General features: G+C 38.3%; 1 protein-coding gene across 3 annotated transcripts in view; it reads right to left on the minus strand.

Annotated features, from left to right (window-relative positions):
* PAK1 (p21 (RAC1) activated kinase 1) overlaps window positions 1-21009 on the minus strand; it is a 154200-nt gene that overhangs the window by 58127 nt on the left and 75064 nt on the right. For 2 of the 3 annotated variants that reach the window (XM_049652738.1, XM_049652733.1), the window contains exon 2: window positions 9250-9460. In XM_049652738.1, the coding sequence (XP_049508695.1) occupies window positions 9250-9439 (190 nt within the window). In that variant the 5' untranslated portion in view covers window positions 9440-9460. The remainder of the gene's footprint in view (window positions 1-9249; window positions 9461-21009) is intronic. The other variant, XM_049652747.1, reaches the window with a different exon arrangement.

The following is a 21009-nucleotide window of genomic DNA, read 5'->3' on the forward strand; positions in this document are numbered from 1 at the left end:
TAAAAAGGAAGAAACAAAATTACCACAATTCACAGATAATAGGATTGTGTATATGAACATAGAAAAAATTCAAATAGAAAAATCTTCATAACTTATAGTAGGTAAAGATTCCAAAACAGAACAGAAAATATTAAAAAGGAAATAATACATTTAGCTATATTTAATTCTATCAAAGACACCATGTCATATATATATCAAAGATACCATTAAGTGCATAAATGAAGATATTTGCTATATAGTCAACTGGCAAAAGGCTTACATCTAGGTAAGAACTCCTGAAAATCAATAAAAAATTTTTTTTCTTAAGTGGGCAAAACACTTGAACAAGCACTTCACAAAAAAGAATATCCAAATGGCCAATTAACATGAAAAGCTGCTCAACCTCATTAAAGACTGACAAAACTAAGTGGCGACAAAAAAGTGAAGTGCAACTCTTATGCATGACTGGTGGGAATATAAACTGAACAGCCATGTGTTTGAACTTTGAATTTTTTAATTATCAACCAAAGTTTAGCATAAGTATCTACATGATCCAGCATTTTCACTATGTATATGTACCCAACAAAAAAGTGTGAATACATCTATAAAAATATGCACAAGTGTGATCAGAAAACATTACCCATAAGAGTCTACCACTGACACCAACCTGATGTTCATCAATAGTACAATGGAAAATAATCCTATAAGAGAATATTATATAGCAATGGAAATGAGCTAAACTGTATGTAAAATTGCAGATAAATCTCATAAACAGCGTTAATCAAATGAAGACAAAGAAAAGAATATACATTGTATGATTCTATGTATAGCAACTCATTAATGGGTTTACCTTTGGGAAAGAGAGAGATGTTAGTGCCTGCAAGAGAAAACGAACGGAGCTTCTAGGGGGCTGGTTATATCCTTTTTTGTTGGACAGGTTAGTGGCCACATAGATGTGGTCAATGCAACACTAAACTGTACACTTCTGAAACGTGCATTTTACAAATAAAGGTGAAAGTGCAATGAGGGGACCTATAAGAAACCATGGTTCATGAGCCACATACGAACTTAGAGAGCATTTAGTCCAATTTTTTTTCATTTTATTTTTTTAAAGTTTATTTATTTATTTTTGATGGAGGGGAAGGGCAGAGAGGGAGAGAGAGAATTCCAAGCAGGCTCCACTCCGTCAGTACAGAGCCCGACACAGGGTGTAATCTCATAAACCATGAGATCATGACCTGAGCCAAAATCAAGAGTCAGATGCTAACCGACTGAGCCACCCAGGCACCTCCAACTTTTTCATTTTAAAGACAGGAAAGCCTAGAGAAGTTCAGGAAGTTGTCCAAGGCCATACAACAAGTAAGTGAGAACACTGCAGGAGGAACCAAACCCCAAACAGAATACTTTATACTATTAATTCCTTAGAAAATCTTGAACATATAACTGGTTGCCAAGCTAAACTCCTAGTATCATATGTACATCAGTGCTTCCAACCCTGTGGACAAAAACTATGTAAGTGAATCAGAGAACACAGAGGAAGAAGGGAAGAAAGGGAAAAAAAGGGAAAAGAGAGAGAATTAGAATAAGAAAGAAATGAAGAGTATCTAAGATTTGTAGTTTTAAGAGGCTTACCTTTTTGGCCTCAGTTTCAAATATATTATTTGTTCCAGAGATCCAAGCCCATATCCAGAGCTTAGACTCCTGCTTCTGACAGATATTACAGAGAACTCTTGAGAACTTCTTGGGAAACCTGTTCTTGGGTCTGCTTAGTCTCAATGCCCAAAATAGCTTAATCTGGCCTTCCCATTAGCCCTATCTCAACCAACAGGAAATACAGGCCTATATGTGGACAGAGAAAGGTAGCTTACCCCAAAACCATTTTTTAATTCTACCTTAGAGGAACCCTGTCAAGAGCTGCTATTTTGTAAATATCGTAACAACTCTGAAGTGTTAATCACAGATTCCAAAAGAAAACTATGACTGCAAGCAATAATAGCCACCAAAATTTTACCAAGTCTTAACAAGGCTTACTTTGCATAACATTTTTCACATCTTTAGTCTCATAATCCTTACAACAATTCTATGAGATAAATATTATTGTGTACCAATACTATAGGTAAAAGAACTGAGGCTAAGAAAGGTAAAGCAAGTTACCAAAAGTCTCAAAGTCAGGGATGGGCAATGGCGACAACTTCAAGTGCTTAAACTCCAACATGGTTTCTTTTGTATGCACTGTGCCTTCCCCATATTGCAGACTAAATGAATATGCCAGTAAGTGATAGAATGAATGTCATTCAATGCAAAGTTGTTTTAAAGCAAAAGAAACAACCAAATCAGTTCTACTTAAGGCGCTTGTATGAATATCTCTAGGATGGGAGCCCTCAAACACTATATGGTGTCCAAAGACTTAGAAGAATGAAAGGGTATGGTCCAGAAGTCAAGAGACAATGATTCAAATTCAGACTCCATGCACTACAACTATGCAGCATGTGCCCCTGGGCAAGTTGTTGACCTGCTAAGCATAAGAGTATCAGTGCTTTACAGTGGAATCAGCTTCAATCTCAACTCAGCCACCCCCTAACTAGATCACCTTGGGAAAGTTACTTAATCACTGTGAACCTGAGTTTACGGACTACAAAATGGAAATATTTATCTACCTAAAAGGGCTGGTATATTTTACAAACATCAAAGCTCCTAAAATACTGTATGGAAATTAATAGGCATTCAATAGATAGTAGCTGGGTTATTGTTGTTACCATTTTATGGTTATTACTATTGTGTTATTACTATTTGTTATTACTACTACTATTTTATTATTATTATTATTATTATTAATTTCAGGATCAACTAAGGTAAAGAAAATGTATATGCTTTATAAGCTAAAGAGCTTTACAAACATGAGTTATCATCAATGTGAGAGAGTTGCAGAGTAAGAGTTCCCAACCTACTCATTAAGACAGACAAACTGTGGCTGAGAAGAAAAAAGAAAGAATCATCCTGATGTCATGTAACTAGAGATGACCAGCTTGAAGAAACAAAGTAGAAAAAGAAACTTGCAACCTCACCCATCCTGATTTAACCCTATCTGTAGTCCATTTGGTTTTCAAATAGCATGGGAAATGAGGCTGACACTGCCAAATCCTATGGTACGGTATAGCCATCCGGGTTTCAGCACAAATTACTGGCCTTATTTATTTTTTAAAAAGATTTATTTTTAAGAAGTACCTCTCATTGGTTCAGCGGAGTTTATCTGAGCTCAAGGCAGTAAAACACTCCAAACTTGGGAGAGATAAACACTGACGTAGTCCAGTTTTAAAATTAACTTTGCTCAACTCTTCCCAAGCCTGGAGAATTCCACTTTGGTTGTGAAAATTCAGCCAGAAAAAGATTCCAAACTAAATGCTGCGGGACTTCTTAGAATAAGCCAAAGGCTCCAGACCCCAACCACAGGTACCAGGCTTTCCCACATAGAATTCTGCAACCCAGCGCCACCTATTACAGGCCTTCAATTACAGCTTCTTCCAATTATTTATGCATTTCCCCAGGCACACACTGAAGCCGTGCTGGAGGTCAGCATTAGGTAATGCCCACAAGCATTCTAACCATTGCCAGCTCAAATCTCAACCACTACTGCAGGCCACAAAGACTCTTCTTTCTCGTTTCCCAAATCTCTTTAGAGACCTAAAACTACCACTCTGGTAATTTTGGCTCCAAAAGTCCGGGTAGGACCTAGACACCTATTATTTTTTAAAAGCACCATGGGTGAGTCAGATGAGTAATCTGGGTTGAGAACAACTAACAGAGAGAGTAGGTTATGCTGTAACAGATACTTTAGGAAGATTTAGTTCCACACTCATCTCGACCACTTTCCAGTTGTGAGATCTTGAGCAATTTAATTTTCTCTAAACCTCAGCCTCCTCAACTGAAAATGACTTGTGGGCATCAGATTAAAACAAGAAATGAGTTTCCCATTAAGACAAACAAACAAAACCCCTCATATTTGTAACGTTTTACAGTTTAGAAAATGTCTACTACTTTATGTCTACTATGTCAAATGACAAAAGCCTATTCATGATAGGGAATTATGATTATTCCCACTTTACAGATGAGGATACTGAGATTAAAATCAACTGGTAAAAGGAAAAGAAATCACAGAATAAATGTCAGAGATAGGACTCAATCTGGGTTCTCTAAGTCCAGTTCTAGACCATTTCTAGACCAAATACTTTAGTAAGGTCATACCACTTCAAAGACTGCCAACACTGGTTTGTATCCTGCCAGGACTAAATGAGGCACAGGGCAAAGGGCAAAAATGCTTGTTGTTTGAAAGATAATATCAACAAGCACAGAATTAAACTGAACAAAGGATCCAAACAAAAGGGGAAAGAAGCACTTATTTCATTTTGATGTATGCATTAATTATAGCCATCTAGGTAGGTGTTCTTTAAAGGGGTGAAATCTCTGGGCTCAGGGCATGCATAGAAAATCTGTAACTAGGGGATGAAAGAGAGGTTACTAGATTATTTCACAAGAGCTACTTATAACTCTATGCTTTCTACATCTATGCTTTGAATTTATAAAGATACAGCTTTGATCTTGAGCTATGAGATTTATTTTCGGACAGATTTGACCAAGGATCACTCAGCAAGAGTATCCAAGCAAAACCTCTGGGTCTACAGCTTTATCGTTAATTAAAGTACTTTACAATGGCCTACTTTCTTTCCACCTACATATACAGCCCAATCCAATTTCATCTTTATAATCTTATTTATAGAATTACAGGATTTCAAAACTGTAAGAGACTTTATATGTCTACTGGTTTGACTCTAGTTTTTTAGATAAAGGCACTGAAGTCTACAGAGAAATAACTGACCCAAAAAAAGACAGCCAATTTATAAAAGAACTAAGACCACAACCTAGATATTCAGAACCCCATCTCCCCATTCAGTACATAAGATCATCCCTTTCGTTCTCAATGATGTCTGAGGGTTATACTTGTACCTGCTGTTTTAGGCAAGAATCTTCTTTAAAAAAAAAAAGGTTTTAAAACCATACAATTCATCCATATAGTGTAAAATTCAGTGGCTTTTTGTATATTAACGGAGCTAGGGAACCATCCTCACAATCAATTTTAGAACATTTTCATCACCCCAAAAAGAAACTCCATACCTCTTAGCCATCACCCTCTGATCCCATCCGCCTCCTCCCACAGCGCCAGGCAACCATTCATCTGTTTTTTGCCTATGGACTTGCCTGGACATTTCATGTAAATGGAATCATGTAATATATGGTCCTTTGTGACTGGCTTCTTTCACTAGCATAATGTTTTCAAAGTTCCCCCATGTTGTAGCATGGATCAGAACTCCATTTCTTTTTATTACCAAGTAATATTTCTTTGTTAGGATATGCCACATTTTATTTATCCATTCATCAGTTGATGGATATTTGGGTTGTTTCTACTTCTTAGCTATTATGCATAATGCTGCTATAAACATTCATATGTAAGTATTGTGTGAACATGTTTCCATTTCTAGGTCATATGGTAATTCTATGATTAATCTTTTGAGAAACTGCCAGACTGTTCTAAGTGGCTGTACCATTTTACACTCCCACCAGCAGTGTATGAGGGTTCCAATTTCTCCACATCCTTGTCAGCACTTGTTATTCTATAGTCATCCTAGTGGGTGTGAAATGACATCTCATTGTGGTTTTGATTTGCATTTCCCTGATGACTAATGATTTTGAGCATCTTTTCATGTGCTTATTGGCCATTTGTATATCTTCTTGGGAGAAATGTCTATTTGGATCCTTTACCCATTTTTTAATTGAGTTGTCTTTTTATTGTTCAGTTGTAATAGCTCTCCATATATGTATGATACAAGTCCCTCATCAGAAATATGATTTAAGAAAATTTTCTACCATTCTGTGAGTTATCTTTTAACTTTCCTGATGGTGTCCTTTGAAACACAAAAAATTTTAATTTTGATGGTATCTATGAGGCAGGAATCTTAGTCAGCAAGAACAATTCCAACTTTAATTTTAAAAGTCCTTTCTACTATATGTAGAAACTTGGGCCAAAGACCTACTTATTTATAGAGTTCAAGAATTATTGTTGAACCCAAAAGACAAATAAGCCAGTTAAGAAATGGGCAGAAGACATGATTAGACACTTTTCCAAAGAAGACATCCAGACGGGTAACAGACACATGAAAAGATGCTCAATATCACTCATCATCAGGCAAATACAAATCAAAACCACAATGAGATACCACCTCACACCTGTCAGAATGGCTAAAATTAATGACACAGGAAACAACAGGTGTTGGCGAGGATGTGGAGAAAAGGGAACCCTCCTGGACTGTTGGTGGGAATGCAAACTGATGCAGCCACTCTGGAGAATAGTATGGAGGTTCCTCAAAAAATTAAAAATAGAACTACCCCATGAGCCAGCAATTCCACTCTTAGATACTTACCCAAAGGATACAAAGATTCCAAGGGATACATGCACCCTGATGTTTACAGCAGCATTATCAACAATAGCCAAACTATGGAGAGAGTTCAAATGTCCACTGACTGATGAATTGATAAAGAAGATGTGGTATATATACATTGTGGAATATTACTTGGCCATCAAAAAGAATGAAATCTTGCCATTTGCAATGACGTGGGTGGAGCCAGAATATATTATGCTAAGCAAAATAAGTCAATCAAAGAAAGACAAATACCATATGATTTCATTCATATGTGGAATTTAAGAAACAAAACAGATGAGAATATGAGAAGACAGGGCAGGGAGAGAAGAAAGGGAAACAAACCACAAGAAACTCTTAATGACAGAGAACAAACTGAGGGTTGATGGAGAGAGGTAGGGAGGTAGGCTAGATGGGTGGTGGATACTAAGGAGGTTGCTAGTTGTGAAGAGCAGTGGGTACTGTATGTAAATGATAAATCACTGAATTCTACTCCTGAACTCAATATTGCACTGTATGTTAACTAAAATTTAAATAAAAAAATAAAGTTTTCAGCCACTGGAAAAAAAAAAGAACTATGGTTGTTAAAGCACAATGTTAAAAATAAGCATCCACCTAAATTGAGGGATACAAAGTGACTATATATGTGGGAGAAGATTCTAGGGCAGGGTAATACCACCTAGATCATAGGCCCTGTATCCTAGGAAGTTAACCACTACTACATAAATAAATTAGCCAGAAAATGAAAGCTAGGCAACTTACCCCTATCTCTTCTATCTAGGCCCCCAAAGGGCTCACAATGAAGGTGGAATAGAGGAAAGGGTAAACACACACAAAGACACAAGCCCCAAATACTCAATAATAATCCTCAATAGTTCTCATTTCAGTTATTCAAGAATCATTTCCTATACGTAATATCACTGCCTATTAGACATCTCTATGTCAAGACATCTCAGATGCAAAGTGCCTAAAATTATCTTTTCACCTCAAATGCGATGTGTTTAAAGTCATCATCTTTCCTGCTCTCCAACTACAAACCTCCTGACTTGTTCCTCTTCCCGTGTTCCCTATTTGGTTAATAATACTATCATCTACCATCTTATACTGATCTATAGTTATGCAGTTATATTTTTCTGCAACGTAAGATATTTTCTGCAATTCACATTGTGCTTGTTATATTTGGCCTACTGCTTCAGAATCCCAATTCTGATTTTATCATATAGTCTAATGCCTCCCAGCTTCAATAAAGGAGTAAAGAGAAAGGGTACTAATTTTTGAGTACCTTCTGTGTGGAAGGTACTTAATTAGGAAATTTGCTGTAATCTTCACACAACAACTCTGTGAAATATTATCCCAATTTTAGAGATATGAAAATCCCAATGTTTCCTGCAGATAGGAAACTAAAAGTCAAAGGAGGTGACTCACATACCTAAGGTCAGAGAGCTGGTAAGTGATGAATACAGGATTTGAACCAGGTCCATCTAAATCAGAAGCTATGATAACTATTTATAAACAGAAAGCCAATTTTGTCAACACCCCACAAGAAAAGGACTTGCAAGCATGACTGAGAATTTTACCTCATATCAATAGCCATACCCAAACCTCTATTTCATGATCTTGTCCATAGGATCTCAGTGACTTTATGAGATACACTATTAAAATCCTGATTATTCTTCTAGAAGTTTTATCAGTAAAAAGAAAATGAGCCCACCTAGTATGACTTATCCTTAGCAAACTCATGCTGGGTCCTGCTTCCTTTTCTCAGCTATTACCTACCCTTCTTAACGATATTTAATCTCCAAATCTATGTGAGATGGGGGCATACGAATAAATAAGAGGCAATCAAGAATCAGAAAGACATTCCAAATGAAACTAGCTTGAGAAAAAAACATTTCTTGGAGCACCTGGTTGGCTCAGTCAGTTAAGCTTCCTACTTTGGCTCAGGTCATGGTTCACAGTTGGTGAGTTTGAGCCTTGTGTTAGGCTCTGGCACAGAGCCTGCTTCTGATCCTCTGTCTCCCTCTCTCTGTCCCTCCCCTACTCATGTTTTCTCTCTCTCTTTCTCTCTCTCTCTCAACATAAATAAATATTTACAAAAAAAATTTACAAATGAAGACATTCCAGTATTTCTTATATTTTGTGAGTTCATAAAAGTTTAATCACTTACTTAAAAAATAAGTAAATATTTGGTGTTAGATTGTCCAAACTCTGGTAACAGAATAATTATTTTCTTAGAATTTTGTTCAGATATAGTTAATAAAATATAAAAATAAGTCTATTTTCTATTTGACTTCAGCCACGTTAGGAAAGAAAGACAAAGGAAGTATTTAAGGGGAGAAAAGGCATTAAAGGAAAATTAAGTCAAGGAAAGGAGAGATCTTTTATCTAGGTTACAAAAAAAATTGTTTTAAGTATACAAATTGGAGGGTATTATGCTAAGTGAAATAAGTCAGGCAGAGAAAGACACATACCATATGTTTTCACTCATAGGTGGATCCTGAGAAACTTAATAGACGACCAAGGGGGAGGGGAAAGGGAAAAAAAAAAGTTACAGAGAGGGAAGGAGGCAAACCATAAGAGACTCTTAAATACTGAGAACAAACTGAGGGTTGAATGGCGGGAGGGGGAGGGGAAAGTGAGTGATGGGCATTGAGGAGGGCACCTGTTGGGATGAGCACTGGGTGTTGTATGGAAACCAATTTGACAATAAATTATATTTAATAAAATAAATAAATAAACAAAAAAAGCAAAAGAAAAATAAACAGAGTACACAAATGATGAGAAAAATGAAATACTGTACTTTTATCTCCAGGTAAGATGGATCGGTAAAATCGGTCCTTCTTTTTCTTCTCCTCTGGGTTTGGAGGCAGAGGTTTGGAACCGTGGTTTAGGGTTCCAGCATCTTTGCTGCCAGCTCCAATCATAGTGCTGGTGTTTCTCATCGGAGGGGCTGGAGGTTTGTCTTGAATGTCTAGGCCGTTATTTGACATCGTCACCACCACCAGCAGCTACTGGAATCAGAGAGAACAAAATAACTCTTTTATCATTTTCGTGCTAAAGGAAATATATATTAAAAAATTTTTTAAGTCCAAACTATACAACCCATCCTCCAGGGCCCAGCTCAAATCCTTCCACTGCACACCATAACTACTGCTGTCTGATTCAGTCAACAATACTCAAAGATGTAATACCTACTCTGTGCCAAGCACTGCTGAAAATTCACAAGGTTCTTGTTTTTCTCTAAGGCACTGGAGAGCACAGAGAACCACCATGATGTCATTTAAAAGGCAGAAATTTGGCCCAGCTAAAATATGAATCCCAAACTAAGTGTGAATCCCAGTGCCACTTACTAGCTTTAGAAGAATTTCTTAACCACTTGGGTTCCGTTTATTCATTCATTAAATAAAACTGCTAACAGCATTCTACATAGTAAGTCTTTGCCAACCTTTAATCCTGTAGCTTTAGGAAATCATGTTCCCTCTCTAGAATGGACTGTATCACTACATCAAAAGTCAGTAAAGCTGCCAATTTTGTTAATAGTCTTATTGGAACACAGTCATTCATTTACATATTGTCTATGGCATCTTTCACATTCCAATGAGTTGAGTAGTTGCAATAGAAACTATATGCTCACAAACCTAAAATATTTATCCAGTCCTTTTCAGGAAAACTTTGTTGAAGGGGGAGTTCTAGCCCCCTTGGCCTAGATCATCTCTCCAGTAAATTTGACCTGGTTCTAAACACATGATGGCCAATGCAGTAACCATCCTGTCGTATACGGTGTTGAATTTACTGGTAATCTCCAATGCTTCTGGTAAAGGGAAGGAATAAAATCTTTAAAGGGGAATTCCTATCATGGTACCAATAGTTTTAATGAAGATAGGTGTTTTTACCTTAAATAAGTAAGTGTCCTTGACAATGGACAGGCATGAATGTGTCCACAATTAATAAAGTCTCTCATTATTCTTCTAGGTTACAGTAGAAATTGTATCTCTAACCATGACTACTTAGAATATACATTCTGAAGGGCGCCTGGGTGGCTCAGTCAGTTGAGCGTCCAACTTTGGCTCAGGATATGATCTCACAGCTCGTGAGTTGGAGCCCCACGTCGGGCTCTGTGCTGACAGCTCAGAGGCTGGAGCCTGCTTCTGCTTCTGTGTCTCCCTCTCTCTCTGCCCCTAACCCCTTCGCATTCTGTCTCTGTCTCTCTCAAAAATAAATAAACATTAAGAATATAAGTTCCGTGGAGTAAAATACAACAATGTTTTAGAGACGAACGTTTCTAATTAAAAAACAAACAAACAAACAAACAAACATAAACCAACATAATAATCATCACAAGCTTTTTAGGAATACAGATGCCCTGTTTTGACCCCCACAAATTGTGATTTAGTATGACTGGGTTATGGTCCAAATTCTGTAATTTTAAGACTTAGTGATCCCAATGCCAGCCAGATTTGAATACCACGGCTGTAGATGCCAATTACATAAATACTATGAACAAAATTGAATCTTTTTTACATTTTCTAATAAATGCAGAACTAAATGATCACCTGCATCCATTTTGTCTTTTAATTATTTCTCCACATGCCATCAGTGATCTAAAATACAGCACTCCTCTACTTTAAAATCCATCACAAAAGCTAAAGTTCCTTACAAACTAAGCCATCACACCCGGACACAGCCCACATTCAAACTGTACCTTAGAAACCTCTATTCTCCTGATTTGCCAAGTAGTTTCTTACCCTCCTGCCAATGCTTCTTGTCAATGATTTCTCCCTCCTCTGACTGATAAAAATCTTACTCATCTTTCAGGGCCAAATTCAAGCTTTACCTCTTTGTGTAATTCATCCTCACCTACCTCTGGCAAACCAACTGCTCCTTACTTCTCTTTTTGAACAAAAGAAATCAAATAAGCAAGGACAATCTTATTAATCTATACTAACTCTCTGGGTAGTGTGCTTTTTATCCATTTGTTCCAGCTTCACTTTGCAGATTTGCCTTTGCTTTCCCTTCCAGCCCCAACTCAAGTCCCACAGCTCCCCCAAAGAGAATTTCCACAGGCTCAGTTCTCAAGTGTACTTTCCTACTCTGGACTGCCAGTTCCAAAATTACACTCCCCACAGCTACCTGATAGCCTAAGCAGGCCCTTCCTGCCTTTCTGGTCCTTCAGCCAACAGTTTCATTGAATGTAACTCCCTTTGAGGGCTATAGCCCAAGATTATGCCAAGAAAGGCTTCATCACCCTTTTTGATACAGGGTTTTCTTCATTTCTCAGTTCTTTCACCATACTTGGAGAATTCTCAGGGGCAGCCCTCCATTTTCAAAATGATTCCAAATTATTAAAACCTAAAATCTGTTGTTGGAATACAATGCTTGAATCCTCTGTACCACATTCCAGCCTAGGTCACCCAGCCTATGCTTGAAAACTTCCAATTTTAGGAAATCTACAGTCTCAAAAGACAGCCTATTCTATCTTTAGTCACTTCATTTAGTTTAGAGTTCTTACTTATATTAAGTTCTATCTATTTCACACTGCATTGCAATTACCTGTTTAGACATTTCCTCCCCATACACTCCCTCCTCTGCCAGACTTAGACTATGAACTCCTCAAGAACAAAGTTCAAGGATGCTTGGATGCTATGAACAAAAACTGTTCTGTCAGTTAAGCCTTGGACTCTTGGGACTCTTGATTTCAGCTGAGATGGAGCCCTGTGTCAGCCTCTACACTGACAGTGCAGAGCCTGCTTGGGATTCTCTCTTTCTGTCTCTCTTCACTCTTCCTTGCTTATGGGTGCACACACGCTCTCTCTCAAAATAAGTTAGTAAACGTTAAAAAAAAAAAGAAGAAAGTTCAGTCATATTTATTTCTCAATCCTCAACACCAGGTCTGGAACAGAATATTCAAAAAGAATGAAATCTTGCCATATGTAACAACATGGATGGAACTAGAGTGTATTATGCTAAGCGAAGTAAGTCAGTCAGATAAAGACAAATATCATATGATTTCACTCATATGTGGAATTTAATAAACAAGACAGATGAACATAGGGGTAGGGAAGGAAAAATAGGATAAAAACAGAGAGGGAGGCAAACCATAAGAGACTGTTAAATACAGAACAACCTAAAAGTTGCTAGAGGGGAGATGGGCAAGGGATGGGCTAGATGGGGGATGGGTTTTAAGGAGGGCACTTGTGATGGGCACTGGGTGTTACACATAAGTGATGAATCACTGAGTTCTACTCCTGAAACCAATACTACACAGTATGTTAACTAACTTGAATTTAAATAAATTAATTAAAAAAAAAGAAAACTCAATAGGGGCACCTGGGTGGCTCAGTCAGTTGAGCGTCCGACTTCAGCTCAGGTCATGATCTCACAGTCCGTGAGTTCGAGCTCTGCATCAGGCTCTGTGCTGACAGCTCAGAGCCTGGAACCTGCTTCAGATTCTGTGTCTCCCTCTCTCTCTGCCCCTCCCCTACTCATGCTCTGTCTCTCTCTGTCTCAAAAATAAATTAAAAAAAAAAACATTAAAAACATTTTTTTAAATAAGAAGAATACTCAATAAAGATTTGTTGAACAAATGAACAAAGAGCAAGTAAACAAATAAATGAATAAATAAAAACTACTTCTATTTGTTAGTCCTAAATCTTACCTCACAGCTATTCCAAAAAGTCTATTGCTTCTTCCCCAGACTGAACTTTAGATACTTGAAAACATCTTTCAAAACCCCCCAAATCTATTTTCTCAATGCTAAACACTGTCAGTACCTTCAACTACACTCACAGAACACAATTTTATATCTTCCTGATCCTTCCCTCTGAACTTACTTGGACTTAATGTTTCTATACTACTTTCCAGTTTCCCTGCAGCCCTCCAAGCAGTCTTTTCCTATGGTTCCTCCACCAGTCTTTACTCTCTTTACACTTCATAGATCCCCTCACTGGTCATTTTGTCCATCTACATTCAGGACAATAACTGGCACATGTTTAAAACTATGCCATTTTAAACTTTTTTTTTTTTTTTTACAGGAAAACAAGTCCAAAACATCAATCCTGAGGGGAGAAAGGAAAAGCATACTCAACTCTTAAATAAGGAGACCAAACACATCTTAAATCTTCTAACAGTCTGTGCAGACCAAAGATCTGGGAGGATAACAAGCCCATGCCTTCTGACATGCTGCAGTATAAAGCTAGGTTCAAGGCCAACATTTAGAATGATCATTCAGATGGCACCCTTCTACCCATCCTAGAGAACAAACTGGTAATACAGAGAGGGGGAAAGATAGACTGACCACATTTTACCAATACCCCAGAGGCTTAGGGAGCCTAATAATTTATGAGAAACTAATTATACTGAAGTATTATGAATCAACTGAATGGCTCTATAATACATGCAGGATCACTGTGAGGTTTCAAAAAGGCCATTGGTAGGACAATATAATAAAAAGATGACTGGAGGCTAAAATCAAGAGACCTGGATTTAAGTCCTAGCTCTGCTATTTACTAGCTACAATTCTAATAAAAGTCCCTTCACCTATGAGGGGCAATCTGTTGTTTCCCACTATGTAGTCACTAGACAGATACTGGTCAAGAAGGCAACCAAGGAAGGGAAGTGATTTGATGTCTCCTTTGCCATAAAAAGCATAAAGACATCGTGCTTGGGCAGAAAGAAGGGGAAGAAAACACTTTTCAAGTAGCCACTATGTGTAAGGTACTTTACATACTAGATGAAACTGGACAGGGACTGAGGGAAGAAGTGTGCACACCAACCGCTACTTCCTTCCACTTTATCACATCTGGATGCCACAGCCACAGTATAAAGAGCCAAGATACACATAACACCAAAGCCAGAAGCAACCTTAGAAGCCACCTAATCTGACCCTCTCATATAACAGATAGGAACACTGAGGTCCAAAACACAGAATGAAATTGCTTAAGATCGCACAGCAATTTAAAGGTGGGGGTTCCAATGTTTTCAGACTCTGCCAAACAATTTTCCAAATATACCTGACGTAACTGTAGCGCCTTTGTAACTTTTCTTTTTTTTAATGTTTGTTTGGTTGGTTTGAGAGAGAGAGAAAGAGACAGACAGCACACAAGCAGAAGAGGGAGAGAGTGAGAATCCCAAGCAGACTCCAAACTCACAGGCTCCACACTCAACAGACTGAGCCACCCAGGCACCCTGCCCCTTCGTACCTTTTCTGACCTGAATTCTGCTACTCTTGATTTAGGTAAGTCAAATCTAGCCAATGGCAAATATACAACAATATAAACATGTTTGGGCTGGATGTGATTGATATTTACTAATGTCTTCCATGAGGCTAAGCATGTGAAAGTTATGGACACCTTTTGCTATCAATGCAGATTCTTCATTTAAGTACAATTCAAATCAATAAATTTTTACTGAGTACTTACATATAAGCTGCCATGTTGGAAACCAGGGACACAGAGATAAATAAAGGAATATGATCTAACTCTAGAGGTTCTCACAGTCTAGTAAGCAAGATAGACAGGATCTAGAAAAGCACAATGCCAGGCCACTTGTGAATAGTGCTGTAAGAGCAGGATAAGCAGTAAAATGTCAGAAGACACAAAAAGGAAAGACTATATTGAATTTAGGTGATCAGCAAGGCTTCATAGAAGAGGTGATGTTAAAAGGAGGGGCTTAAAGAATAAACAGGTCAGACTGGTGGTCTTTGACTCTGGATTATTAGAACCCCCTATGAGCTTTTTAAAGCACCAGCCAAAGTACTTAGGGGGAAGTACACTAATATTTGCAATTTACTTTGAAATGCATTTAAAAAAATAAGATGGATTAATGAATGAACACAGGGATGTGATATACTTGTCCATATATAACTTATAATGAATGTGATAAAGCAAATACTTGAAAATGTTAATGGCAGAAGAATCTAGGTGGTGGGTATACATATATTCACTGTAAAATTCTTCCAACTTTGCTGTACTTTTGGAATTTCTCCTAATAAAAAGTTGGGGGGATGGATACCAATGCTGAGCTCTGATTTAACTGGTGTAAAATAGGCCCAGGCATTGGTATAGTACCTGAACCAAACAAAACAGTCAATAAATAAATGGATGATTTTGACAGAGAATGATAAAGGCAAGTGCATCCCAGACCACAGGAATAGCAACCGTGAGAGTACACTGTGGTAGAACACAACATGAAAATGAAAAAGTAGGACACAGTGATCACAGAGAGCCTTTTATGTTCTGTAACACATACAGCACTGGTCAGAAAAATGGTCCCTTCTAAGCAGTTCTAGATCCATGCAATGAATGTCCCGTGTTAAAAATAAAAGATGACACTTGATTTAAAAAGGCTGTGGAGAGATGACAATGAAAAAAGAGGTGTTGCCTGGAGGAGGGGACCAGCTGCCATCTGTCTGCACAGAGGACTCTGCGCTGACTTGAGCTCACACAATGGGACTTGGAGTTTAGAAGAGTCCTCTGAACTGCCTAACAGGGTTGCTAAAATTCTAAAAACCAGTGTCCCTGCAAAACCTCTTGAACTAACTATCTTTGCAAATAGGATTTCAGCCATCATTTGACACTGACAGTTTAATAACCAGTAACATTCTAAAACACTTTGGAGTTTACAGAAAACATGGAAATCTATTTGGTTGGTATCATTTTTCTCATTCATTCATGCAAATATTTATTCATCACCTACTCTTTGCCAGGCTGTGCTAGGTGCTGGGGATAAAACAGTGAACAAGTCAGAAGAAGCAAAATGTCAGAGATGGTGCCAGTCACCCAGAGCCAACAGAGGCGGGGATCTGAAATGTAGTCTGTGTGACCAGAGGACCACCTCTTTTTCAACTACACCACATGTCACTGTTCACTCTAAAAGCAAAGGAATGGGCTCGATAACCTCTAATAATCCCTCAGGCCATTATTTAAAATGAAAGAGAGAAAGGAAGAAGAGAAAATAAAACCTATTCCATATATTAACCACATCTGTCAGTCAACAACTCAAAGCAGCTGAGACTGGCATGACCAACACTCCACCCAGAACTGGGGAGTACTGCATGCCCTTGACACCTGGTTATGAGAATCTGATCTTTAATTAAATTGTGCCAGGAGGCTTTCTTTGGCAGGAGCCTGGAATGCTGCAGTCTTGAATTTGCTGAGGGATGTCCTTCTGACACGTCAAAGGCACTCCCGCTATGCAGCCTCCAGCCACTTGTTCTGGTTTAGCAACAAGAAAGCAACTGCTGAAGTAGCAGAGAGGAAAACTGTGGAGGCTGTTTCTGGGCTGTTAGGAAAGCTACTTTAATTTCTGACCCTCAGTTTCCTCTCATGTAAAATACACATAAGACTATGTACTTTATACAGGTATGAGAACTTAAAAAGCATATATAGAGAGAAGCACCTAGCATGCTACCTGGCACAAAATAGATAAATATCCATTCTTATCCCCCATTCATCTTTCTAGTTTCATCTCTATTATTCCCTAAACTTGTTCATTCCAACTCGATATTCTTTCATGCCCCTGCCTTTGCCCACACTGTTCTCTCTGCCTAAATGTCCCAACTTGTCTGCCAAGCAAACTCCTACTCATTCTTCAATACCCAGCTTGATTCACTTTCTCTATGAAACCTTCATAGAAACCCCCCTACTTCTATCCTTTCCCCAAAATTTAATAGCATTTTATACATACTTCTATGCAGCAGTTTCCATATAATCATAATAACCTCACCAGACTATGAACAAGCCAAAGGACAAAACTGAGTCTGATTAATCTCTATTCTCCAAGTCCCACCCAGCACAAACCTGGCACACATGAGGTAACTAGCAAAGGTTCACAGACTAAGCCTGCCTTGTTTACAAGAAAAAAACATAGGCGCTAGAAGGATCATGAAAAATCAGCCAGTTCCAAACCTTTATTTTATAGCTGGGAACCTGAAACCCATAGGGGTATGAAATTTCCCTAAGATCACTCAATGAAATAATGAGGACATGATGAGCCTCTGATTATTCTGATTCTCTTAAAAACACTCTCTTTCTACACTAATTATAGTTTGAGACAAAATGAACAAAGGACTATACCTGGAATCAGAGAGGTATGAGATGCAGCAAAATGAAATGGAAAAGGCAGAGAGATTTGGAGTCACAGACTTAAGGCCAGCCATGTACCTTCACCCTTCCCTCCTCTCACCAATCAGATCTACATATCTTCCTCACTTCTACCACCTGTGCAGATAGCCACTAGAGTTACCTGCAGAAACTAGTAGCAAAGGTCTGATACCTCTCCCTACCATCTTGGGAAATTCCTGACCTGCAGTTCCAGTTAAGCTATTCTCAACAGTTAAGGATAAGCTTCAAACCATCAGACTTCACAATGGATGCCCTGAACTAAGAAAATCATCACTGAAACCTGAGGCCCATACAATCTGAGAGCTGAAAGGAACCTATATGGCCATCTGGTTCAACCACCCAAGGAACAATGAAATCTACTCAGCTGCCTCTTACATGGATGACCTTCTAGTCAATCTCTGCCTAAACATATCCTGTGATTTCCCACACTGCCACATGCTGCCTCAAAGGAACATTTTCTCTTGGAAGTGTTAAGAACCACAGCTTAAAAGTGGACTGCCCTCTCTCCTCTAAAAGATAATCAGGACTAAGTCAATCAAGCTTCCAGTGTCCATTTACTTCAGTCATCCTCAATCACCCAAAATCTTGTCCCCTACCTTTTCTGTATGCCCTCTAATCTCATCAAATTCCTCACCCCCTCCTAATTCTGGATCCCTTTCACTATTTCCTCTGTATCTTCCCATTTGTCATGGGCTAACTCCCCTTGCCTCCTTTTCTTAAAAGAAACCTGGCTATCACCTAAAAAAGAGACTTCAGCAGCCCTCTCAACTGGAAGCTATTTTCTCTCTCATACCCAACATATCAGTGTTGTCCTTAACTTTTCAGAGCTATTTCCAAACAATTCCTTTCTCCTTGTAAAAACCTCTTTCCTTTGAGCAGCCTCCACTGGTTGCTATCACACTTCCGTCCTGCCTAATACTCACTTCCCGGTCACCTCACTCAAAGGCTTTATAGTTCCTTGATCAGTCTTCTTCTGTACCCCTCTAGTTATCATTCTAGGTGACTTTTACAGCCACAATGATAACCATTCCAACACTCTGGCCATTTCAATTGCAGACCTCCAGTCCAAGCTGGCCAATACTCCCATGATCACACCCTAGACCTTATCACCAAAATGTGCATCAACTCCAATATCTGGAATGAATCATATATACTCTAACACAATCTCCAAGCCATGCAGCTCACTTGCTCAAGAAGTTCTACTACAATTCCTAGACTTTCTATTGAGCTCTAATCCACTATCCATTAGTACCTCCAGCCTTCACTTCTCTTTTTCCTTAATTACAGTCCATAAAAATCACTCAAACATCAAAACCCATCAGTCCTCTAAAACTCAACAACAAAAATCCTAACAACTCAATTCAAAAGTGGGCAAAGGATCTGAATAGACATTTTTCAAAAAAAAGGTATGTGAATGGCCAATAAGCACATGAAAAAATGTTCAACATCACTAATCATCAGGAAAATGCAAGTCAAAACTACAATGAGATAATACCTTGCATCATTAGGATGGCTACTATCAAAAAAAGAGAAACCAACAAGTATTGGTGAGGATGTAGAGAAATTAGAACCCTTGCTCACTGCTGGTGGGAATGTAAGATGATACAGCCACTATGGAAAATAGTGTAGTGGTTCCTCAAAAAATTAAAAATAGAATTACCATATGATCCAGCAATTCCACTTCTGGGTATACAGACACACACACAAATGGGGTCTCAAAGAGACATTTGCACACCTGTGTCCATAACAGTATTATTCACAATAGCTAAAATGTAGAAGCAATACAAGGATCCATTGGCAGATGAACAGATAAGCAAAATGTAGTATACACATACACTCAAATATTATTCAGGGAAGGACAGAAATTCTGTAACATGCTACAATATGGATGAACCTTGAGAACACTATGCTAAGTTAAATAAGTCAATCACAAAAAGACAAATACTATATGATTCCAATAATATGAGATCTTTAGAGTAGTCAAAATCATAAAGATAAGAAGTATGATGGTGGCTGCCAGAAGCTGGGGAGGCGAAATGGAGAGTTACTGTTTAACAGGCCGAGCTTCAGTTTTGTAAAATAAAAAGAGTTCTAGGATGAATGCTGGTGATGGTTGCATAATAATGTGAATGTATTTAATGCCACTGACCTGTACACTTAAAAATAGTATGGTAAGTTTTATGTTATATACATTTTACCACAATAAAAAAAAAGGAAAAAGTAAGGGGAATTAGAATTTACTAAATACGCTACAATGTGCTCAAAGTTCACAATGGTATCACAGTCATATTACCATAGGAGCCTGTTAACACTGGGGTAGAGGCCAATGAACTGAGACTTAAGATATTAATTACAGGGGGCGCCTGGGTGGCTCAGTCAGTTGAGCATCCAACTCTTGATTTCAGCTCAGGTCACGATCTCATGGTGAGACATGAGATCAAACCCTGCCTCGGGCTCTGTGCTGGCTGAGGAGCCTGCTTAATTAAGATTCTGTCTCCCCCATTTGTGCACGCATGTTTTCTCTCTCTCAAAAAAAGATATTAATTACAGGCAAATGATGACTGGTTCTCAGTAAAATCTGTAGGACAATAAGACAGCTTATAACAGGCTTTCACTGTACATATATACTTTAAATAAATCTGATCAATCTAAACAAATCTGATTAAAACACACACATGACACACAGAAAACAAAACAATCAATCCCTTTGCCTCCTCTCCCTTTCCAAAATTCAACTGGAAAAATCTCAGCTTTGGCATACCTGAACTCCCTCCCAAATGTCTCTATACTGAAGCAGTTGAATGTCCTAGAGAACATTGCCTGATTGACTGCTTTCACTTGAAAATTATGAATACCTCCCTACATATGATTATCTTGCCTCAAATGAGCACTCAGTTGGGCTTCCCACTCACCCTTTCCCCTTTGCTGATGAACTCACCTTCTGTGAGAAAATAGAAATCTTTGCAGGAGAATTCCATCTTCCCACTCCCAAATCTATGTGCCTGTCTGCACCTGCATCACCCAGTTACAATGAAGGAAGTGTTCCTACTCCCATCAAAAGCCATTCTCTCTTTTCCCTCTACTCTTTTACTTGCACTCCCTCTCACCTGGAATGATCTCTTTCAGCGACATTAATCAACCAATCAATTAATCAGTCTCTCTCCCCCACTCCCTCTCTTTTTTAGATATATTCAGTCATTCAACAAATATTTATCAAGCATCTACATTATCCCAGTACTACTCTAGCTGAATAAGACAAAGTCCCCGTGTTTGTGAATTCTATGAACTAGTAAAAGAAGCAGACAAAGAAATAAGCAAATAAATATGCAATGTCAAATCCATAATGGAAATTAAAGAGTAATACATGTGAATATGGAGAGGAACAGGGATGGGTGGTATGTAAGACGAGATGATCAGGAGAGGCTTCTCTGAGGAAGAGA

The sequence above is a fragment of the Panthera uncia genome, chromosome D1 (assembly GCF_023721935.1).
Source record: "Panthera uncia isolate 11264 chromosome D1, Puncia_PCG_1.0, whole genome shotgun sequence".
NCBI lineage: Eukaryota > Metazoa > Chordata > Mammalia > Carnivora > Felidae > Panthera > Panthera uncia.